Source organism: Lagopus muta, chromosome 1, assembly GCF_023343835.1.
Source record: "Lagopus muta isolate bLagMut1 chromosome 1, bLagMut1 primary, whole genome shotgun sequence".
In the NCBI taxonomy this organism is placed as follows: Eukaryota; Metazoa; Chordata; class Aves; order Galliformes; family Phasianidae; genus Lagopus; species Lagopus muta.
The window spans coordinates 32,472,777-32,494,833 of NC_064433.1; the positions used below are offsets into that span (position 1 = coordinate 32,472,777).

The 22,057-nt window shown below is 36.6% G+C and overlaps 1 protein-coding gene across 7 annotated transcripts in view; it reads left to right on the forward strand.

Moving 5' to 3' along the window:
* MON2 (MON2 homolog, regulator of endosome-to-Golgi trafficking) overlaps positions 1-22,057 on the forward strand; it is a 75,704-nt gene that overhangs the window by 12,594 nt on the left and 41,053 nt on the right. For all 7 annotated transcript variants that reach the window (XM_048947543.1, XM_048947580.1, XM_048947554.1 and 4 more), the window contains exons 2-12: positions 1,736-1,799; positions 6,164-6,291; positions 6,970-7,101; positions 9,527-9,656; positions 10,201-10,298; positions 10,950-11,075; positions 11,827-12,021; positions 12,762-12,886; positions 13,191-13,330; positions 17,512-17,665; positions 20,578-20,810. In XM_048947543.1, the coding sequence (XP_048803500.1) occupies positions 1,736-1,799; positions 6,164-6,291; positions 6,970-7,101; positions 9,527-9,656; positions 10,201-10,298; positions 10,950-11,075; positions 11,827-12,021; positions 12,762-12,886; positions 13,191-13,330; positions 17,512-17,665; positions 20,578-20,810 (1,525 nt within the window). The remainder of the gene's footprint in view (positions 1-1,735; positions 1,800-6,163; positions 6,292-6,969; positions 7,102-9,526; positions 9,657-10,200; positions 10,299-10,949; positions 11,076-11,826; positions 12,022-12,761; positions 12,887-13,190; positions 13,331-17,511; positions 17,666-20,577; positions 20,811-22,057) is intronic.

Sequence of the window (22,057 nt, forward strand, 5' to 3'; positions counted from 1 at the left end):
TGTATAACTGAAGTGGAACAAGGGTCGACTTAACTTGTTGCACCATCTTAAGTTTTAAGTTAATGTAATTAAAATAAATGTAACTCTATTTGGCACTCCTCAATTTAATTATGCAGGATATGTATTTGCATGTTGCCATGCACTCATTTGAGCATGTAGTATATTAGTTTAGGCACTGTTGATATTATTCTATAAATATTTTTCATGTGCAAACACTGTTCAGCAAAGCTAATGTAATTCCTCAGAATTTCACAGGTGTATTCAAATGATGGTAAGGCTGTGTGAAGTATTCCTATGCTTACGTTGGGAAACAAACAAAAAGCATGGAAATTTTAGGTTTCATTTTTTGAAATCTAGCTGTTGTGAGAAATAACCTTCATCAAATCTTAAATTCAAAATCAAATACTTTAGTTATGCAGTCATCTTTGTCTGTCTTTCTGGGAAATCTTGTTGGAATGGGATTCAGATGGAGGGGAAATGGTTCTCTTTGGCAGAGCTACGTGCTGTCGCTTTCATGTTTCTGCCAGCACAGACTGGCTGCTTCTCTGGTTGGTGCCATGCAGTGACAGCACAGTTCTCTTAGCAGGAATGTTAAGTCCAAGGAAATGTGGGAAGGCTTAGTGTGTAAAGTACACAGAAATATGAAACAGAACTAAAAGGGGCACTTATACTTTCAAAGGCAGAAAAGGAACATGTTTTCTATTGTTCGGGAAAAACTGTTGAGTTTCTTTTGGTATGCAATGTTTTATGGAGATTTCTTCAATTGTATCCAGGGCTTTATGAGATATTAATGAATTTAAAAACTGGAAAGAAGCCATTTGCAGTGTAATTTGCATTTTTTACACAGAACTTGCCAGTAATTTTAGTTTTGAAAGGTAAAGCACCTCTGTGAAATGTTCAGTTTGACTTCACTGCGTTAGAAAGCAGTGCTGGATGATTGAGAGTTGGTCCCTCTCAGTGATTCATGGTATCCCTGCTCCACTGCTGGCCCCTGAGCATCCCTCAGGCTGCTGGCCCAGGAGGGATGGGTGGTGAGGTGCACCACAGTGCTGCTCATGGGGCATTGATGTCAATGGGGTGTCATGTCAGGGAGTGCTGTGGGTACTGTTGGGAACAGAAGGCTTGTAGAGCTTACATGCAGTTAATTTGTAGAGAGAATTCAGGACACAAATTGCATGAGAAATTAGATTTTGTTCCAAAAATATTAGTAAAAGTGTTAGCTTACAAACTGAAAATGCTACTACCTGACTTGAAGAACAGTGATAGAATTCATGTGCTGTGTACCATGTCAGTTTTATTAACTGGATTTAATTGCTCAAGTGTTGTGTATTAAACATTGATACTGTTACTAATATTCTCAGTTCCTTCAGCATTTCAACCTGATGAATGTGACAAGTTATAATATATCAAATGAGTTGTTTCATAGATTGAGGATATACACAAACTGCTTGCCAGTTTGTTTTTTTGCTTGCTACTGACTTTTCTTCGCATTCGTAAGACTGAAAAATAATACAATGAAAACTGCCTTCTGAAAATCAGAACCATCGAATATACCCCCTTCTGTACTGTTCTGGGAAGGAATTTCACTTCCATATTAACTCTGCTTACTGAAAATGCTGCAATTTTATATTTTTTCTTCCAAGACTGTACAATTTTATTTATCTTAGATATGTTTATTTCTTTGCAGATATTGATGTATGCAACAGCATCTAAACTACTTATTTTCCTTTTACAGGCTGCTGAATCAGGAATAATAAAAGTGAAAACAATAGCTGCACGGAACACTGATATTTTGGCAGGTAATTATTTGCAGTGCAGTGGGAAAAACAAACTTGTGTTATAGATCAAAATGTTAAAGATACATCTTGGATATATGCTGTAATCCTAAATGCCTTTTAGTGTGTGCAATATCAGTGATACTATATTTGTAGGTACCTAGCAAAAAAAAACCAGGAATGCTGAGAAATTCTACTTCTGTATCATGCTCATGCTATATTAATGCTGCCTGAGCAAGGACTCCATTTTCAGTGACTGTTCTAAAAAGTAATCATCCACTTAGAAAAATATGAAATTATTCAGCTTCACATTCTCCATGTCTTATTCACTGCCACAGCTGTTGTTGAGTGTTCTGTGTGGAGTTCTGGAGATCCTCATCTGTGTCTTTACTGTGAGAGTCTAGCCTTTGGAGAGTTGTACCTGGCAGGCAAAAATCCATCTTAATCAGAGACAAGGTCATTCAATTTCAGATGTACCATTGCCTTGAGGGACAGGAGATATTTTGCAAGTTGCAGCTTTGTAAGTGCTTAAAGCTGTTATCTCTGACTTTCCTCAGCTGTGCTAAATAGCATGTAAATTGATGGCTTTTTACCAATTGCTGGTAAAACCTTTGGCCAGATTTGAATGTCCCTGTATTAATGTCTGCCCCAGCTGTAGTCCAGCTTCTTTACAGTACTCAATTATTTGAAAGGTCCAAATGAAATAGATGCAAAATTACTTCTTAATTTGAGGTATGCAAATCGGTTGTTGTTAAGGAGGCACTTTCTACAAGTATTTGAAATAGCAGTCCCATCCCTCAATATTTCCCTTTAATGCCTCTTTTTTATTTGTTTATTTTCTTTGTTTTTACTGCTGTCATGAATGCTGACATAAGTGGAAAAACTATGCCAGGTAATGTCAGCTATGCATCAAAACACACAAATGAACAAGAGAAATCTCCAGTCAGCCATTTGGGAAGCTAGCAACATTCTTTGACGTATAACTGTGTAAAGATCTTTACATTTTAGAAAACTATATTTTTGATTTCCATTTCAAAACGGGAAGATGTGAAGAGTTATTAGTTTAAGGCATGGGTAGGCAGTCCTTTATCTTTCTGAGGGAATGCCTTCTGATTGTTGGTCATATTTTGTTATTAGTTTTCTTTTGTAAGGCTTATACTAAAATGTAGTCAGAATTTGTTTCATTCATCAAAACAAAACTGTACAGGCTTGTTTCTTTTGATAATAGGCTAATAACTTTTTTTCCCATTGAGAAATTGAGGAACAAAGGGTAACTTACGCTGTGCCTGCGCATTATCCTGCTAATTTAAATGCAGTGCCATTGAACAGTCTCAACTCTTTATGGACTCCTGTATTTATTTTATTTTTTTTAAGAATCAGTTGTAACCTGCTCTTGTAGATGAGTTAATATCCAGATTCTCTATTGTCTCCCACCTGGTATTTGATATTATTTTGAAGGAAGTTAGCACGTATACATTAGCTGAAAAAGACTACTGTAGTTGTGAAGTCTTGTGGAGTAAATATTTTTGACTGTTGGATGATTTATTAACATCTACCAGACATTCTGTTACTGTAAAAATATATTTTCATTAGGATATTATTATTATTTGCCATAAACTGTTGATTCATTAAAATAGGTAACTATATCAGACTTTTAAAAATAAGCTGACCTGATGTTTTCTTGAAGCTATACACTGTGTGGAATTACAATTATCACAGATAATTAAAAACAGAAAACAGATGTAATTTTAAAATGACAAACTTACTGTGATAATACAGTAGTAGTGCTGTGTCTGGTGATACATCTAACTTGCCAGAATCCTGAGGTCTCTGATGTAACATGTTTCTTTCTCTTGAAAAAAGTTGGGTAGTTTCAGAACCTTCCATTTTTGGCAGCCTGCATGTGCTTTGGAGTTTATTTATGTGAACTTGAGTAAATCCAAAGAGAAGTCAGCTTGTGATTTATAGCATGGGAAACAGATGTGAGAAATTATTTCCACGTGGCTCTGAGATGTTCTGTTTTTAGATAATTCATGCTTTTGCTTTAGAAATTCTTTTTAAAAGATTATGACCTTGCTGATGGAGTGGTCTCTTTTTCCCCAAATTTATTTTTGATGTGGTTCATTATGATAGATGTCTTTTTAAATAAAATGTTACTTAATTTTGGTATGGCAAATGGAAGCACAGCTGGATATAAGAACATTTTTGTGTATTTTAAGACTGGAACTCATGTAGTAGTTGATACCAAACTAGATCTACCAGATGTTTATTTCAGCTTCATAAAGTGAAAGTACTTGTACAGATTAAAGAAAAAATACTGTAGAAAATTTGTTTCTTTTTAATCTCTGTATTTACAGTTAAATCCCATGCAGTTCTGCCATTCAGAACTCTGCCATGAATCTTAAGTGTTTTATGTTATCTTTTTTAAAAAAACGTTTCTTCTTTCTATTTGATGGTTTGAATTTGTTGGTGAGTCAGAAAGTTGTGTGAGTAAAGAAGCATTTGTGTCCACTTGTGAGTGAGTTCTGTTGGCTTTGTTATAGGAAACAAAGCAGCTTAGCCATTTGTTCATGCTGACACATGCTTAAAATTACATCTTCATTCACATTTATGCTGATGTTTTATTATTTTTGGTAAGGCATTTGGTACAAGATCAGCCTCTTTCAATTGCGCATGCAGTAGTTGACTTGGACTGTATATGTGTTACCCATACAAGCTACTGCCTTATGTTTGGGCCTTTTTTCAAGTCGTTTATAGTGATACTTAATAATAGACCTTCATGACAGCAAAACTTCAAATTCTTCAATAAATGATTATAAAATTGATAAACTTCACATATTTATGTGAGGATGTTTTTTTTTCTTTCTTTGTGGTGATATTTGTGTTCTACACGTGTTTATTATTAGAGATAGCTAGAATGCATGGGAATGACATTCAGTGTAAGTTCTTCACAATTGTCAGCCACGAGGATATTTTTAATATATGAAATAAGGATGTGCAGCTAAAGTCTTAAAAGTTTGCATGAATCTCAGCTGAACATGAGCCAACAGTGTGCCCAGGTGGCCAAGAGGGCCAATGGCATCCTGGCCTGCATTAGAAATAGTGTGGCCAGCAGGAGCACGGAGGTGATCATCCCCCTCTACTCAGCACTGGTGAGGCTGCACCTCGAGTACTGTGTTCAGTTTTGGGCCCCTCACTGCAGGAAAGATGTTGAGGTCCTGGAGCGTGTCCAGAGAAGGGCAATGAAACTGGTGAGAGGTCTGGAGCACAGGGCTTATGAGGAGCGGCTGAGGGAGCTGGGATTGTTCAGTCTGGAGAAGAGGAGGCTCAGGGGAGACCTCACTGCACCCTACAACCTCCTGAAGGGATGTTGTGGTGAAGAGGGATTTGGCCTCTTCTCCCAGGCAACGAGCAGCACACGGGGCAGTGGCCGCAAGTTGTATCAGAGGTGGTTTAGGTTGGACATAAGGAAGAACTTCTTCTCTCAGAGAGTGGTCAGGCACTGGAATGGCTGCCCAGGGAGGTGGTGGAGTCGCCGTCCCTGGCAGTGTTCAAGAGGCGTCTGGACGACGTGCTGCGTGATGTGGTTTAGTGCTTGTGGTGGCAATGGTGATGAGGAGATGGCTGGACTGGATGATCTTACAGGCCATTTCCAAACTTGTGATCCTATGATTCTATGAATCAACAATGCTATACAGAAAGCAGAAAAGCATTCATTGTTCTGGGTGTGCATTGCTTTGATCTTTCAGAAATATTTTCTTTTTTAATTTTATGAAGCTAAGCTTTTATTTCTAGAAATGCTCTTATGGGGAAAACATTTTTTAAAATGTCAGTGTGCTATGTTCTATTAATTGTGAAGTTTTATCTCCTTTAAAAAAAAAGTTTCTGAAACTTGTAATTTTGATGAAAATACTTCTCTTTAGGAAGCTACCCTTTCACATTTACACACTGGTTAAAAAATTCACAGCTGGGTGTGTTTATCCAGGACATGTGTCCAGGATTCTCCAGCAGTTTTGTTGATGGCATTTTGCTCATCTTTGCTCTTTGTCAATTTGCAGACAGTAAGAGCTTTGGTGTAGGCAGAATTTTACAGTTTGTAAGAAACCAAATTGGCTCTAAGTAGACATTTTGGATTTGGAAAGTTGCTCAAAGACAAAATGTTGAAAAAGGATAGAAGATATTTGGAATTAGAGCTTTAATGGTGGTTATGTAGGCATGCCTTGGCAGCCTGTTGCCTTTCTTCATTTGGCTTTTCCCTGTGGTACAGAAGTAACTCCCAGATTTCCAAGACTGGAGATTAAATTTTCATAATAGCTATGATTAACAGATTTTGCATTGTATTCTTCAAAGTATTAAAAATTGACTGTTTCCATGTCTCTTTTCAAAAGCACTGAAAGAGAACAGCTCAGAGGTAGTTCAGCCTTTTCTCATGGGTTGTGGAACAAAGGAACCAAAGATCACTCAGCTGTGTCTAGCAGCCATACAAAGACTCATGTCCCATGAAGTTGTTTCAGAGGTAAGATCAATCTTTACACAAATTACTAAGTGTTTCGATGTGAGTAGCACAGAGCTCAAACTGAAGATGAGTTGTTTTTTTTGAGGAGGCTCTTCATGTTACACTGAACACAGTTTGCAAAATATATTGCTCATTTTGATTTAAAAATGTAATTTAAAAGAAAACCTTTTTCATCATTAAAAAAAATGTGGTGGAGAAAAATAATAACTTCTAGAAGGAATTTGTGAACATTCAAAAAAAAGCACTTTTAGTTTGCTTTCTTGGAGCACAGGAACAGTCACTAATAAACCTGATTAAGACTGTATCCATGAAATTTATTCTATGTGAAAATGCTCTGTATTGTTTGTTGTGTGTTATTTTAAAAACAAAATAAATATATACACATTTATTGCAACATGAGGTGATATATTATGGTGCTGCCATAAAGTGTGTTAAGAAGTTGGTGAAAATAATATATCTAAATATTTATTTGTGTTTGCATAGTATAAAATTATGCTGTTATTTCTCTGATATGAGCAGGAAGTAAATAACCCTCTTGAATTTGGACCATACATTAAGAGATTTCTGTGATACTCAGTTACATACAATTATGAAAGTGCTATTCTGACAGGTGTACATATGACATAAATGATATATAAACATCATAATTATTGGCACAAAATGACTTCTTTTTGGTAGGCTGCAGCAGGAAACATTATAAACATGCTTTGGCAACTGATGGAAAATAGTCTTGAAGAACTGAAATTGCTTCAGACAGTTCTTGTTCTTTTAACAACCAATACAGTTGTGCATGATGAAGCACTATCCAAGGTAAGTACATGTTAGTGCCAATTATAGTAGTTATAATATCCAAGAGGAAAACTGGGAAGAAGTTTTATGTATAAAGCTCTTGGAAATAATGGAAGAAGAGGGAGATATCTTGAATGTTTTGACTCTGTATTGGCTTTATACTGAACCGTGAAAATAGGATTTCTTTTATCTTCCTTTTCACTCTGTCTTTTAATTCCTCCACTATAAAAATTCCTAACCTAATGGGAACATTAAATAAAAAACACTGGGTAATGCTTATTCTTCTGGTTTACTAAATTTGTTTTCTATGTGTTCAAACTGAAATAAGCGCACATAGCACAGCTTAAGCTGTCATGAATGCAGCAAATATTAGAAGCTGCCCCCCACCCTGCCTTAAATCTATCACATAAGTTGTACAGTTATTGCTTTTTCAGTCAGAACTGAAATAATGTTATGGTACAATTTTAAACTAGTATTGCTTTGGATATTGTGTTCCAGCTGAAACAAAAAAACACAGGTATTCTGATCTCATTATATTTGTCATATCCATCTGCAAATTATGAAGTTTGGTTTCTTGATTCTGTGTATGTATTCTTTTTTTAACATAAGGAATTTTTTTGACAGATCATTGCAAACTTCCATATTTGTTTTCTTTGTCTTCCATGTATTGGTTTAATATGGGACGGTTTTGTGTTTCCTTGAGAGAACAGAATTCAAGAATATTTTTAAGGTGTTCTGCTCTGACGAAGGGATTCGAGTTATTCTTTCCTTCAGATTTTGGAGGAATATCTTTGCAGTTAGATGAGTAGTTACTAAAAGCATTATTAATCTAAGCAAGGAAAGGAAAAACATGAAAAGAAATGAAGGCTGGGTTATAAAGGTCTGCTGAAGGCAGAAAGATAATGGAAAAATGTGTAGATGGCAGAATGGAAATTTACTGAGGATTGAAGGATTTGCCGGTCTGTCCGTTTTGTCTTGGGTATTTGCACTATGGCAAAGACACTGCATCACCAACTTGTTTCTTTATTCCACATGCTGCTCATTTTCCATATTAGATGCTGTGTTCTAGGGCAAAAGAATATTTTTTGAAGAAAATGTTTATCATTTAGAATGTAGGATTCTCAGTAGCAGATGTTCTAAAGCAATGTGTGGTAATGTTATAGATTGAATTTAGGCTGTAGAAGGAGGCAAATGTTTGCATGCTACGATTACTAGAAAATCTAATTGCTGCACTGTTAACAAATTGTTTACAGCAAAATGAAAACTAGTGTGTTTTAGAACTATATGGTCAATTTGGGGCAGGCTTTGACTGAGACGAGAAAAAAAATTCATGTTTTTATCCAAGGCTTGGAATCACTAGAGTTTCTCACTTGGTCAAATGTAAGCCTTAATTAATATGAATAAAATAATGGGGTGGTTTGTTTGCTTTTTCCCACAAGATTATTTGGAGAACTGTTTGAAAGGTTTTTTTTTCCATGTTGAAAAGTTCATGAAGAAAATGAGTTTGAGGCAGATGTGTGTTGAATATTCATGTTTCAGCCTGAGTGATTGAAATTATGAAAATTACTGGTAAACCTTCTTGTAGAGACCCTTAATATGCACATTGCAGTTAGATTAACCTGCAAGTAATGCAACATTTTTTGAAAGTCCAGAAGTGTATGATGTATGGCATAATCTAAATGGAGTCCACAGATGGTTTACAACAAAAAGAAGGAAGTAAAAGAAAATTGTGACTCTTGTATGGCAGCACATGGCACCGTACCTGGGTGTAGCTGAAGTTCATGCAAGTGCAAGGACATGAAATAAAGGTAGAAGAGCAAGAAATACAGGTTTTACCACACATACAGATGTTAATCTTCAAAATTCATTATAAGACCATTAATTATGAAATTATGTGTTAGATGCAATAACAAATCCAATGGCAAACAATATTCAGGTCACTGCCTGCACAATGGCACATCAAAATATGCACCTTGGGAGGAACGATAGCAGCCCAGCTAACGTGGTTATTTAAGTGTTGTGATTTATGTAGTAGAGGAACTGTGTAAAGTTATTCACGTTTTAGCTTTGAAGTTGCCTAATGTTTCTGTAATTAGCTGTATAATCCTGATGTCCTTATTGACCTTAATGTTCATACAAATTGTTTTATGTAGTTGATTGCTGTGTATTCTCAGTATGATGGTTCCTGTTTTATTGGTGCATTGTAGCATCATCTGTTATTACCATTTCTAGTTTACTGTTAGGGAGGATTACTAAAGAGAATTTTGGCTAAAATAATCCATAAAAGTTATTCTGGTTCTTCAAATTTAAAGTGATTGAACTAGGTTTTTTCAGGCAACCTTTTGACAAACGATAGTAGAAAATATTCCCCAGTCAGCTATCTTGACTTAGCTAAAAGGTGAAGATTTACTGCTGTGAGGTGATCTATTTATTTATTTATTTTCAGGCAATTGTACTTTGCTTTCGATTGCACTTCACAAAAGATAATATCACAAATAACACTGCAGCAGCTACAGTGCGACAGGTAGTTACTGTGGTGTTTGAGAGAGTGGTTGCTGAAGATGAACGATACAAAGGTGGGCATACTTTTTTCTCTGCTTGCTTGTTTTAGCCTGTTTCAGCAGACATCAAGTGTTTATCTTTTTCAGATAACGTTATGAAAGATCTAAGCATTATTCATTTTTATGGTCTTTTGTACGTTGACTTGTATTTACGAGTGATGAAATCTTCAGTGCCAATCCAAGTTTGTACTATAGAGAGAGATTGATATAAAATAATAAATAAAATCTTTTTTTTTTTTTTCCCCAAAGTGTGAGAGCTTATCTTCAGGTTAGTATTGTGGAGGAGTTTGGGGTGAGGGAGCCAATTAAAGTGAAGATACCTTAGAACACTCAGTGTGGAACAGGCCACAACAGTGGTTCTAAAGAGGGCATTCATTGTAAAGAAGAGCTTGGTATTCGTGATCTGTGGTATTCCATCTAATCTCTATTTCTATAGAAATAATAAGCTGTTGAAGAATTATCTGGCCATTCTTTTAGAACCTCTTTGTGAGAACACTTAATGTATACTTGATTTTGAACAGTTCCTTGGTTCACAAAACTGATTTTTGTTTTCACACAGACATTATTGAACAGCCAGTTGCAGTTCAAGGAAATAGTAACAGAAGATCTGTCAGTACTCTGAAGCCATGTGCTAAAGATGCATATATGCTTTTTCAGGTAGTTGGGCAGCATATGCTTACACATTTGCAGTTATGATTGGGTGCTCTCTGTCTCTGTAAGAAATTTCAGAAATTTGTTTTTTGGCATATTGGTGAGGTCCTTAACTAGAGCTTCAGGCCTTCTTATAAGTATTTATTATAATTGGCAATAATATGCTGTATCCAAGAGGGATGGTTGGAAAATGAAGACAAAGTGGAGTAAGAAAATGTTTTATTATGAATCTTAAGTATGCATGTTGACATTCAGTTTGAAGTTCTTATTTTCTTTAGCCACACACTGCTAGCATAGTCATACTTTTTGTCTTTAGTAATGTATATTAGTGTAAAATGTGTGACAAAAAGTAAGAATTGTATTCAGCATACCAATAAAAATTTCTTGGCTTTGCAAAGTCACTAATCTTGAGATATTTTTGAAGGCAAGAACAAACAGAATTACTGCAGGGATACCAGCAAATAAGTAATTTTATTTTATATTATTTATTTATTTGTTTTCATAAGAACTTAAGTCAAAGATGTGTTTGAGGAAAAATTGCTTTGAAATTATTACTTACCAAGGATACAATATGTGTAGATATTGTTGTAGACTCAGGAAATTATTACAGCAAAGGACTCTGAAGAAAATCTAAATGTTACTGTGTTTCTTTTTAAGGATCTTTGTCAGTTAGTTAATGCTGATGCTCCTTACTGGCTCGTTGGTATGACAGAAATGACCCGAACTTTTGGCCTTGAACTTCTTGAGTCAGTCCTCAATGACTTTCCACAAGTGTTTTTACAAGTGAGTAGTTGTCAGAGAGAAAATTAGGAACTCTTTTCTTCACGTGTGTAGTAATATTTCCACATCATTAACTCTTTAATTTAGCATGAATTCCACTTTCAAAAGAAACAGACTATTACATGTTTGATCTTTTAGTTGATGGGGAAGTAGTGCGTGCTTTTTGACCACCTTTTTTTTTCTTTCCATCACATTGAATTTGTGCACTTTGTGGAACGTGTTGCTCTGTTTCATATTTTATTTTGCCAGTTGTATCCCTATGAAGTTGTATTTTCCTATCTTGAATTATTTATAAAACTTTTGATGATTGAGCTGTGTAACTTAATGAGAACATTAACTCTGCAACACTTGCAAAGTAGAAGCAATTATAACTCTGATTTGTGTGCATCTACTGCATACTAAGGCACCATAATCTTATGGTAGCATATTTTAGCAGATGTTGTCTAAATTAAAAAGCTTAATATGTAAAAAATGATGTACTTGCAGGCTATTGTTGTTTGCAAGATATAGGAAGAGGAGTGCAAGTATGTACCTGAGAGTGTGATTTCATCATGCTTTTTGGGAACTTTACAGTATCTGCCACTCTTTTCATTTCATTAACATTTAATTGATACCAGGATTTACATGACTTCAGAGTCCCTGATCTTAACAGTGCATGTAAATAAGATGCATAATCAGTGCTACTGATGGCAATTGAAGAATAAGATGTTAATAGTTTGTTTTGAGCATTAATTTTTCTTTCATTTTCTTTCAGCATCAAGAATTCAGTTTTCTTCTTAAAGAAAGAGTATGCCCTCTCGTTATAAAGCTCTTCTCCCCAAATATAAAATTCAGACAAGGTTCTAGCACATCATCTTCCCCAGCACCAGTGGAAAAACCATATTTCCCCATCTGTATGCGCTTGCTAAGAGTAGTTTCTGTTTTGATTAAGCAGTTTTACAGTTTGCTGGTAAGAAATGCATTCAAATTTTCCTTATGCAATCCTGTTTTGCCATGTATATGCCATTGCTGTGGTAAATAATAGCATAAATTAATAGCTGGGAAATGCTGACGTGTACTTGAAAGAAGAAAAGTGTAAAAATCATCATTCTCTTATAGATATTTGTGTTTACCTGTATGATACACATATGATTTTGTTAACTGTAGACTTTCATAAATTCTTAGAGTAGAATTTAAGTTGTTGTCTTTTTTGTAATGGACTGATTTGGTTAAGCCAGTTTTGATCTTATATTGTTTACCTGGCTTTAAATATTGTTAACTACTGTGCTTTGTCAGTAATTGCTAAGAGGCTTTGGACCTCTGTTGCTAAAGCTGTTGACAGAATGTTCATAAAAAACACATGTTCAGCTGTTCTTTACCTTCTAAGTGTTAGGCATTTACTTAAAAAATATATATTTTTTTCATTTGTCTACTGTAGTGCATTTATTTTGTAAAAGTATCTATAAAGAATTTTAAAGCCTTTAACACAATTGCATACGTACTGTTATCCTGTCAAAACATTACTATGAGTATTAGGTATGGTTTTTGTATGTTTTTTGAGTAAATGCTTGTTGAAGTGTAGTTGTTTGTTTGTTTGTTTGTTTTTTAAACCTGTGCATAACTTGTTTTAAGCTGACACAAGAATTCAGGAAAGATATTTTGCATAAAGTTTTTTCTTTTAATTCAGTGACTATAAACTCTGTATTCTAGGTGACGGAATGTGAAATATTTCTGTCATTGCTGGTTAAGTTTCTGGATGCAGACAAACCACAGTGGCTAAGAGCTGTTGCAGTAGAATCTATTCACAGGCTTTGTGTGCAGCCTCAGCTATTAAGGTATAACGTACAGCAAGTTTCCCTCCTACTTACATTTTAAGAAATCTTGTTATTTTTCTCTGCTGGAAAATGCTTTCTAAAACATTTTAAATAGGATGAAACTTACATTCAATAAACTCCTGAAGGTAATTGTATATAAAGCATTAGGCAATGCTGATTACCCAGGAAGGGATGAATTACAGTTATTTGCATATTCCCAAAAAACATTTATCCCAAACTGATGGGGTAGATGATCTGATTTGCAGAAAAAATTTTAGTCTCTAATTTATCAAATGGTTCTTATATTTTATAAAATACTTTTCAGGTCCTTTTGTCAGTCCTATGATATGAAGCAACATTCCACTAAAGTTTTCCGGGATATTGTGAATGCATTGGGGTCCTTCATCCAATCTCTATTTCTTGTACCAAGTACAGGGAGTACATCGGTGACACCAAACCAAACTGGTAAGGCTTTGTCCTTATTATAGTTTTAATTTTCCAATTGTTGTTTGTTTTTTTTTTTTCTTGTAATAGTAAATTCTGATTTGATTCAGTATATGCTTGGTTTGATATAGTCCTGTTCTTTACTGTTTATTTATCTGGAAAGCTAGCTTGAAACAAACACTGTAGCTCACTCCGAAAGTAATGCCCCATGTTTATTTCCATGGAAAATATGATAGATACAAAGAGTACAGTAGCCTTATTTGATAGAGCAAATTCTCAGCTGCAAAACACTATTTTTCGACGTACCACCATTAGCTCTGTATTTTTGCCAGCAGTGAGCAAAACCCTGCATGCCACACTTGTAAAAATTTGCACCAGTGGAGGTGATCCACTGTTACTGTCAGTGCTGTTGAAATGCACTGCCCACAGCTTCACTGTGCTCACATCCACTGTTTGGTCTCCGTAAACATTCAGCAAACATCGTCAATGAATGTCAGTGGGTGCAATTTTTTCTGCATGGAGGAATTAAATTCCACACTTCTGCTTCATACATACTTCCATGTCAGGCACTGTTCTGTCAGACTGCCCTCTGCTGCCATCTGTCACACAGAAACAAAATGGAATGGAATATTGGCGGGAAGGTTCAGCTTCTACTGCCATACCACCAACATCTGCCTCTGATGCTCTGGGCCAACATAATAAAGTATGAGGCATTACTTTCAGAGCAATAATTTTCAGATCTGCTACAATAGATGATGTTACATACCTGTATCATGGAGAAGATTTAGCCCTCAAACAGCATAGTTGCATGTGTATCTGTTTCTACAGCTACCAAGCTCTTCGGTTCACATCTTTTCAGAAAGAAATTGAGAGATTTATTTCTAATTTCTAACTACTATAAATTGAATCCTGTCTGACTGGGAGGGATGTCACTTAGGGCTGTGTACAACTGAAGTTTTAGCCAGCATGCATTTGCTTCCTATTTTGAGAGACAATAGTATATGCTTCTGGATTTTTAAGGGCAAAACTGGACTGAGGAAGCCAAAGGGTATAAAGACTGCTCTGTGTTTTACAGATGATCTTTGTGTTTTCTGTAAAATGAAAGTAGTTGCTTACTGAAAATAAATAAACTTGATTATCTTTTTGTGCAACCAGAGTTGTGGCATTTCTCTAGGTATATTTATTATAAGAAGGAGTGGTCTTCCTGTTAATCCCTTTGCAAGTAGTCATATCTGATTTAGGGCTTTCTATTTCTTCCCAGGGTTCTGGAAGCATGTCTGCTATTAAATAAATAAACATTAAAAAATCTGGGCTTAGACACATACTTTCCATATTTCCCTGATGAAGCTTGAATTAAAATTTGATGTTAATATTATTTACATTAATTAACTTGTTAGTAGTTGTTTGATAGTTACCTGTATGGAAACTGTTAGTGGAATATTATTTCTGGATTAGTTTAATCCATTTAAGAAAATTAGAAAAGCAGTTTTCATCATAAAACACATGCACAAAGAAAACCATTCAACTTCTCCTCAAAACTTACACTTTCCATTCATGTAAAATGGCATTGCAGCAGGCTCATACTTTTAGTAGTATCATTATTTCCCTCGTTTGTCACTTCAGTTTGTTTCTCCTTTACCTTTTTACTTCTCTCTGAGTGTTTCTCATGTCTCTTTCTCATACATTTCTCGTCTACGCTTTTTCTTCTATGGCCACAGCTGACAAAGAACAGATCAATGCAACTTGATTTTTGAATGGAATCTTCTGACTGTAATGACAGTGCTTTGGTAGCAGGTGGTTGTACCCACCTGGTTGGCTTTTGAGCTTTGCTTTTGCAACAGGATAGTTGGTTCATGCCTTTTGCACAAAGCTGTGCCACATTGCTCAGAGTGTTACCCAGTCAGCTCTTGGGGACCTCTAACAGTGGAGACTGCAGAACCTCTCTGGACAGCCTCCTCTCCTGCCTGTTTCTTTCCTTATGGGTCTGTACCCCTTTTGATGCAATGTAAGACAATTAGTTCCTTCTGTCCCACCATGCATCACTCCAGTGTGCCTGGAGCTCTTCTGGTTGTCATCTTCACAGAGCAGAGTGCAGCTGCTTTGAGGTTCTCCCAGAGATATTTCTCCACACTGAATGTAGTCAGCTCTTCCTCCTCCTCACTCACAGTACAAGTGCTCCATCGCCCTACCAGTTTCACAAACCTCCTCTAAACACACTGCAGTTTGTGCATGCCTTGTAGCGTAGGGCCAAAACTGGATGCAGAATCTAGATGCAGTCTAAGAAATGCTGAGCAGAGTGAGTTAATCAATTCCCTTGATCTGCTGGCTGCACCTCTGCCAAGACGTGTTGCTGGCCTGTGCTCACCAGCCCAATTTTGTGTCAGGGTTTTCAGACAGAAAATCAGAAGGATTTCTCTCTTGTGTCTATAGATAAAAACAGTGCCAGTTGGGGCCCTCTTTTTTCCTGCAAAAACCCTGAGGGGGAGAAGGACTTGTGGGCTCTAGTGGATGGAAAGCAGGATGTGATTCATCAATGGCTTGGAAGGCCAACCATATCCTGGGCTTCATCAAAAGAGGGGTGGCCAGCAGGGAGAGGGAGAGGATTGTCCCCCTCTACTCTGCCCTTGTGAGACCTCATCTAGAGTACTGCATTCAGGCCTGGGGATCCCAGCACAGGAAAGATGTGGAGCTGTTGGAGTGGGTCCAGAGGAGGTCCAAAAAGATGTTCACAGGGCTGGAGGATTACACCTATGAAGAAAAGTTGAGCTGGCCTTGCTTAGGAGAAGAGAATATTCTCACTGTGGCCTTTCAGTACTTGTATGTAACTTATAAGGAGGGGGACTGACATTCAGACTGACATAGTCTGGCAGTGATAGGGAATGGGGGAATAGCTTTAAACTCAAAGAGGAGAGATTTAGATTAGCTGTTAGGAGGAAATTCTTTAACCAGAAAGTGGTGAAGCTCTGGAACAGTCTGCCCAGAGAAGCTGTGGGTGCCCCATCCATGGAGGCACTCAAGTTGGATGGGGTGCTGGGCAGCCTGAGCTGGTGTGTGGCAGCTCTGCTCAGAGCAGGGAGTTGGAACTGGGTGGTCTTCAAGGTCCTTCCAACCCAAACCATTCTATGATTTTATGAGAAGGTGAAAGCTGCATCTGCCAAAGTTTTGTGTCATTCTTTTTTACTGCTGTAAGGAATCGTGTTGAAAAGAATATTTTAACTGCTTTTGGTAGGATTGCAGAAAACCACACTGCTGTAATTACTTTCACATCAGTGGCAGCGTGTGGTTTACCAGTTTAGCAGTGTGACTTTTTTTTTTTTTAATCTGTTAAGCTTTACTATATTGAAGTGTATATACATAGGTTTCTGCTTGTATTCATATTGCCTGAATTAGTAATTTAGCTTCTCAGCGTGCTTACAAGAGAGCACACTGTTATGCTGTTGGTAGGTGCTGTGAGTCACCTTTGGAACTCTGCCTTTTTTCTGCATTGTCTGTACAGATAGAACCTAAATTTATGGCACATCCTTCTAGCTCATGTATTCTTCTTTCCATGTACAGGAACCATATATGTACAAACTTCCTTGTCCTTTCATCTGGGGATTTTTTAATTTTTTTTTTTTCTTGAGTTGGAACCAGTACCTCCTATCTGCTGATTGGGTCTTCCCTGATGTTTTTTTTTCTTCTGCTTTGGCATGGAACAGATTCAGACACTTCACTTCTCTTCATATTCCCTGATGATCTTTATTCTTGAAATGATCATCCTCTCTTTCCTACTACTACTGAGATCTAGGTGCAACTCAAATAGTCCTTAAATTTGAAAACTGATTGAATCTTCACTGAAATATTTATTATTTCATCGAGACCACTGAAGTTCAGTTTGTTCAGTGTTAAGAATGCTGCTATGCGTGATACAGACACATTTTATTCTGAGTTAAAGTACTAAGGGGTGGCAGTTACTACAGAACAGCCGTGCCTTTTAAACTGATTACTTTGCACATTGTACCTTGTTGTAGACAGCAGGGGGAGCTCAAAAGTAGTTTTTTGTGTTGGTGATGATGCATCAAGTAGGGCATCTCAGATTAATCAGTGTATTTGAAGTTAAAAAATTAAGTGTAGAAGAATTGTAGAAAAAAATTAAGTGTTTGCTGATTACTAAAGTTAGATTGTGAGAATGGTTAATTTTAACCCTTGGTTTTCCTGAACAGGAAGCAATGCATCAGGGAGCACTGGATCAGCACAGACAAACCCAGGAGTGCTTGGAATGGGAGGTGGTGCAACTGTATTACCTGCCTTTGAATACAGAGGTACCTGGATACCTATCTTGAATGTAACAGTACAAGGCAGTGCTAAAGCTACCTAGTAAGTACCACTATCTTTCTGAAAAAATATATAACAAATACTTTTATTTACAACTTGTCCAAGGCTTTTTTTTTTTGTTAATTAGTGAATAATGAGCTGTTCATTTCACTGATATTGAGATACATTATGAATTTTCTTCTTTTCAGCAGAGAGAGGTGGTCTAATTTTCAACTGTTTTGTCCAAATTGTCTGGATTCCATTCTGAATATCCTCTACAGCTGTAGCATCTATTGGATTTTATTTTTACTGTAGTGTTGCTGATTTAACTCTGCTTTTAGATCTTGGTATAGTGCATAACAATTTCAGAAAGAAACATTTTGCCGCCTCCATTCAGGTGTCCTGTGCTCTGCTTTGAATTTGCTTTCATCTTAACTTTGGATCTCTCCAGTGAGTCCGTGATTCTGTCTCAGTAATTTTTGCATTCTGTAATTTTTGCATTCTGTTTTTCTTCTGTGAAAGATAATGGAATTATTGCTACTCTGTCTTGTCAGCAGTTTGTTTCTCCAGTAGTCTCTGCACTTACGATATTACTGTAGATTTGGGTTACACCCGTGCTTTGATTTTCTGTTACTGCTGACATTAGATTTTCATAAAATTACCAGATATTGTATATGTATTGTACCAGATATTGATTTAATTGGGGACCTCTGCGAACAGAGCTAGCAGAGTTTTTTTCCTGGAGTGGGGCTGTTTTCTTTTGAATGCATGAAGACTTGCATTCAACATTTTTCGTGGCCATTCCTATGGAACTAACAACTCTATTCTGCAGTTTGCTTTCCCATCCTGGGAAGTTAGTGTGTATGATCTCCACCACACAGGCGTGCTGTAACTATTAAACCCATTAGTAATTTTAATTAGAGCCATATGCTTGTAAGTAGAGGATGAAATGTATTGATGGAGGGAAGAGGCAAAAGCACTACATTTTGACTGCATTACACAACTGCTGGAGCAGAATTTAGGGACTTCCTTAGTTGGACTGTGTTACCCTCCACTTTTAACATTGCTTAGAATCATAGAATCACAAGGTTGGAAAGGGCCTACAAGACCATCTAGTCCAACTGTCCTCCCATTACCACTGCTACCACAGGCTACTAAACCACGTCTTGTAGCTCCTCATCCAGATGCCTCTTGAACACTGCCAGGGATGGCGACTCCACCACGTCCCTGGGCAGCCATTCCAGTGCCTGACCACTCTCTGAGAGAAAATGTTTTTCTTTATGTTTAACCTAAACCTCCTCTGGTACAACTTGTGGCCATTTCCTATGGGGCCAAACCCCTGCTCATCATAACCTCCCTTCAGGAAGCTTGTTTTCCTACATGTGAGTGTGTTGCTTTTTTCAGACCACCACCTAAGCCTGGATCACTATTGGTTTTTTGTTTTTTTTTGTCTGATGCCTTCTTTCCCATCTTTGGAATCCATTCATTTGTACCTTTTTTTCAGCTGACCTCTTATCCCCCAAACGTCACTTTTAGCGGTTCAACTTAAAATAGGTGTTACAGAAATCAGACTCGAGACTTCAAAAAATAAAGTAGCAATTTCTAAAATCTGTAACATTTTGATAAATGATATATTTGATTGTAAGCTAATTTAATGGCTTTACTTATCATTTTTTGCAGCAGAGGTTGTTTGACTTACTTCATCTTAGCCTTTTTTTTCCTCTGTGCCACATTCTCCAACACAGTCAGGCATAAGCTAAATTCAGTATGGAAATCCTGTGTTGTAGTGCTGATCCAAGATTCAGGTGTTGAAATCAGTACCTGTCTGAATGCCAAACAGTTGACAAAGCTATGCTTTATTTGTAACGACACTGTTACTATTTGCTTTTATGGAGTCATCACACTTTACACAGTTACTGCTCTGTTTTTGGTGTTACAACTACTCTTTATTTATTTTTGTTGCTACTTTTTCAGTATGAAATGAGTACTGTTTCTTCTGCCCTCCATTATGTCTTTAAGAGTAGAAAGAAAAGTTGAACATTTGATCTACCTATGCTTCATATTCCCTCAGATGCCTCAAACAGCCATCTTCAGGAAAGTTGAATTAATAAGTGAAGCATTACATGCTCAGGGAAAGGTGAATCTTTGGGCAGAAAGCTGTGGAGGCACTAGAGTATAAAATCCTTGGTATACTGCAGTTGGAATGCCTAATCTGTTTAAGAATGTTTTGTAAAGCAAATCCTGGAACAGTAGTTGTTGGGATAGCAGGTCGTTTCTTTAACAGACCACCTTTGCTTGTGCAGATACTGCTGCAGCAGCAGCTATGACCTGTTTCTTGTTGGGCTTTTAGCCCAGCAACTCTTTACAATCTTCTAAGGTAAAATATGAAGAAAAGTGATAATGAGGCTGCATTTCTAGAATGATGACGATTTAACTGCATGATAACCAGCAGCGAAATCCTCTTTGTACAAGTAACTGCCATTGTCTACTATGCATGCAGTTTATGAATATTTACTCATATATTATCTTGCTGTGGCAGACTTTTCTGGTTGTATAGACTCAGCTTGGAACATTTGGCTTATCCTCAATTTTGTTATAAGAGTGTTTCCACTGTTGTGACTTTCTGACCTATTTCTTCTGTTTTTTTTCTACGTAATTGTGTTCTTGGGACACATTCACTTTCAGCAACTGTACAATAAGTATTGTAAAAAAAAGGAGAATAATTTATTGAGTGATACCTACTGTATGTGTTAACTTCATAACTGTACTTTAATTTACTATTTTACTTAATGCTTCATTTACCTTTTTAATTAGCTACTTAATCAAGTAGTTGATTTTCTCGAGTTGCTGTAAATTGTCAAGGTTATTTGGGGCCTGTTAGCACTTGGTATTGATTTGGAATCTTTGTTTTTGTTGCTGTTTTTAATCACAGTTGTACTATTACATACCTACCTGTAATGCTTTCAATTTTTCAGTTTGGAAATGCTGGACAAAGTGGAACCACCTACAATTCCTGAAGGCTATGCTATGTCAGTGGCATTTCACTGTTTACTGGATCTTGTCCGTGGTATCACTACCATGATTGAAGGAGAGTTGGGAGAGGCAGAAACAGGCAGTCAGAGCACAGCAGAGACAACTTCATTACCAGCACAGTCTTCAGAGCATCAGGACTTACAGTCTTTATCTGACCAGTCAGACAAAGAACTAGGTATTTGAAAATGCAAATGCTGTCTAATGTGCAACAGTTTTATGTAAAGTTGGATTAGGGGAGTTAATGCTTTGTTGCTTGAATTTACTGCTTTAAAATCTTACATAAATATTTTTAATGATGGAAGAGGGTTTTGTTTTTTTGGTTTGTTTTGTAACAGAACAGCAGTAGTCTTACAAAACTTGACTTGATATAATGCTTTTGTCTTCTAGCACCTTAGCTCTACATTCATTAAGGTGAACTGATACTGTTTTACTTGTTTTGGGAATGTGAGAGAGAGATTAGGCATTTTGTTCTCCAGAATGGTTTTTCTTCCTTCCTGTGTCCTTTACTCTTCTTGAGAAGAAACTTAACTGAAAGAAATGTGCCAGTTAAGACTGTACTACAAGAAAGCTGTTTTTCTACTAATGAGATGAAAAGAAAAATATTCTAATGGAAATATTTTAAGCGAGTTACAAGTATATGGGAAGAGCATAATTTATTTAAAACCAGAAATAATATGAGCTTGTATCTGTGCAAGATATGGAGAGTCTGTATATGTATAAGCAGAAGATCCATCTCATGACATGCTGACTTGTGTACCTGGCAGCGGAGATTCTATAAGCTGCTTTAATCATCGTCTGCAGTCCCTGCCAATCGCAGAGCTCTCCATGAATGCTGCAGAGCTCTCCATGGTGCTGCAAGCAGCACAAGTTTGTCCTGGGTCTTGTAGTGGTTGAGGGAAAAAGAAAGCTCTGTGGACTTACAGGCACATTTTAATTTTGTTAGGCCAGTTTTGTTTTCTTAATACATTAGTGAAATGAAGTGTCTGTGTATATCCAGTAGCCTGGAAAGCGCTAAAAGACAAGGGGAGAGATAGTTCCTGCACTGCAGAATTTCAGTAGAATGTTTCTTGTTTGCCTGATATTCCACCGTTATGCACTTATGCATACATGCATGCTTATTTTTGTAGAAAAGGATTAAAAATAGTTTTGTATAACTCTGTAGGATTTTTTGAAATGTAATTTAGAATAAGCATTGCACTCGTTACATTTTTACCTTAGCAATATTGCTATAAATCAGTCTGTTTAACTGGTAATGGTGTGAGTGCATGCATACATGTATCTGTGCATGTGTATTTATATATACATATGTGTGTTTATGTATATATACACACACAAACTTTAAAGTTCCAACACCAGACACTGTATGTTTGTAATAATATTTTAGTTTAGAAACTTTCTATTATTTGTTTCTACATTAAATAA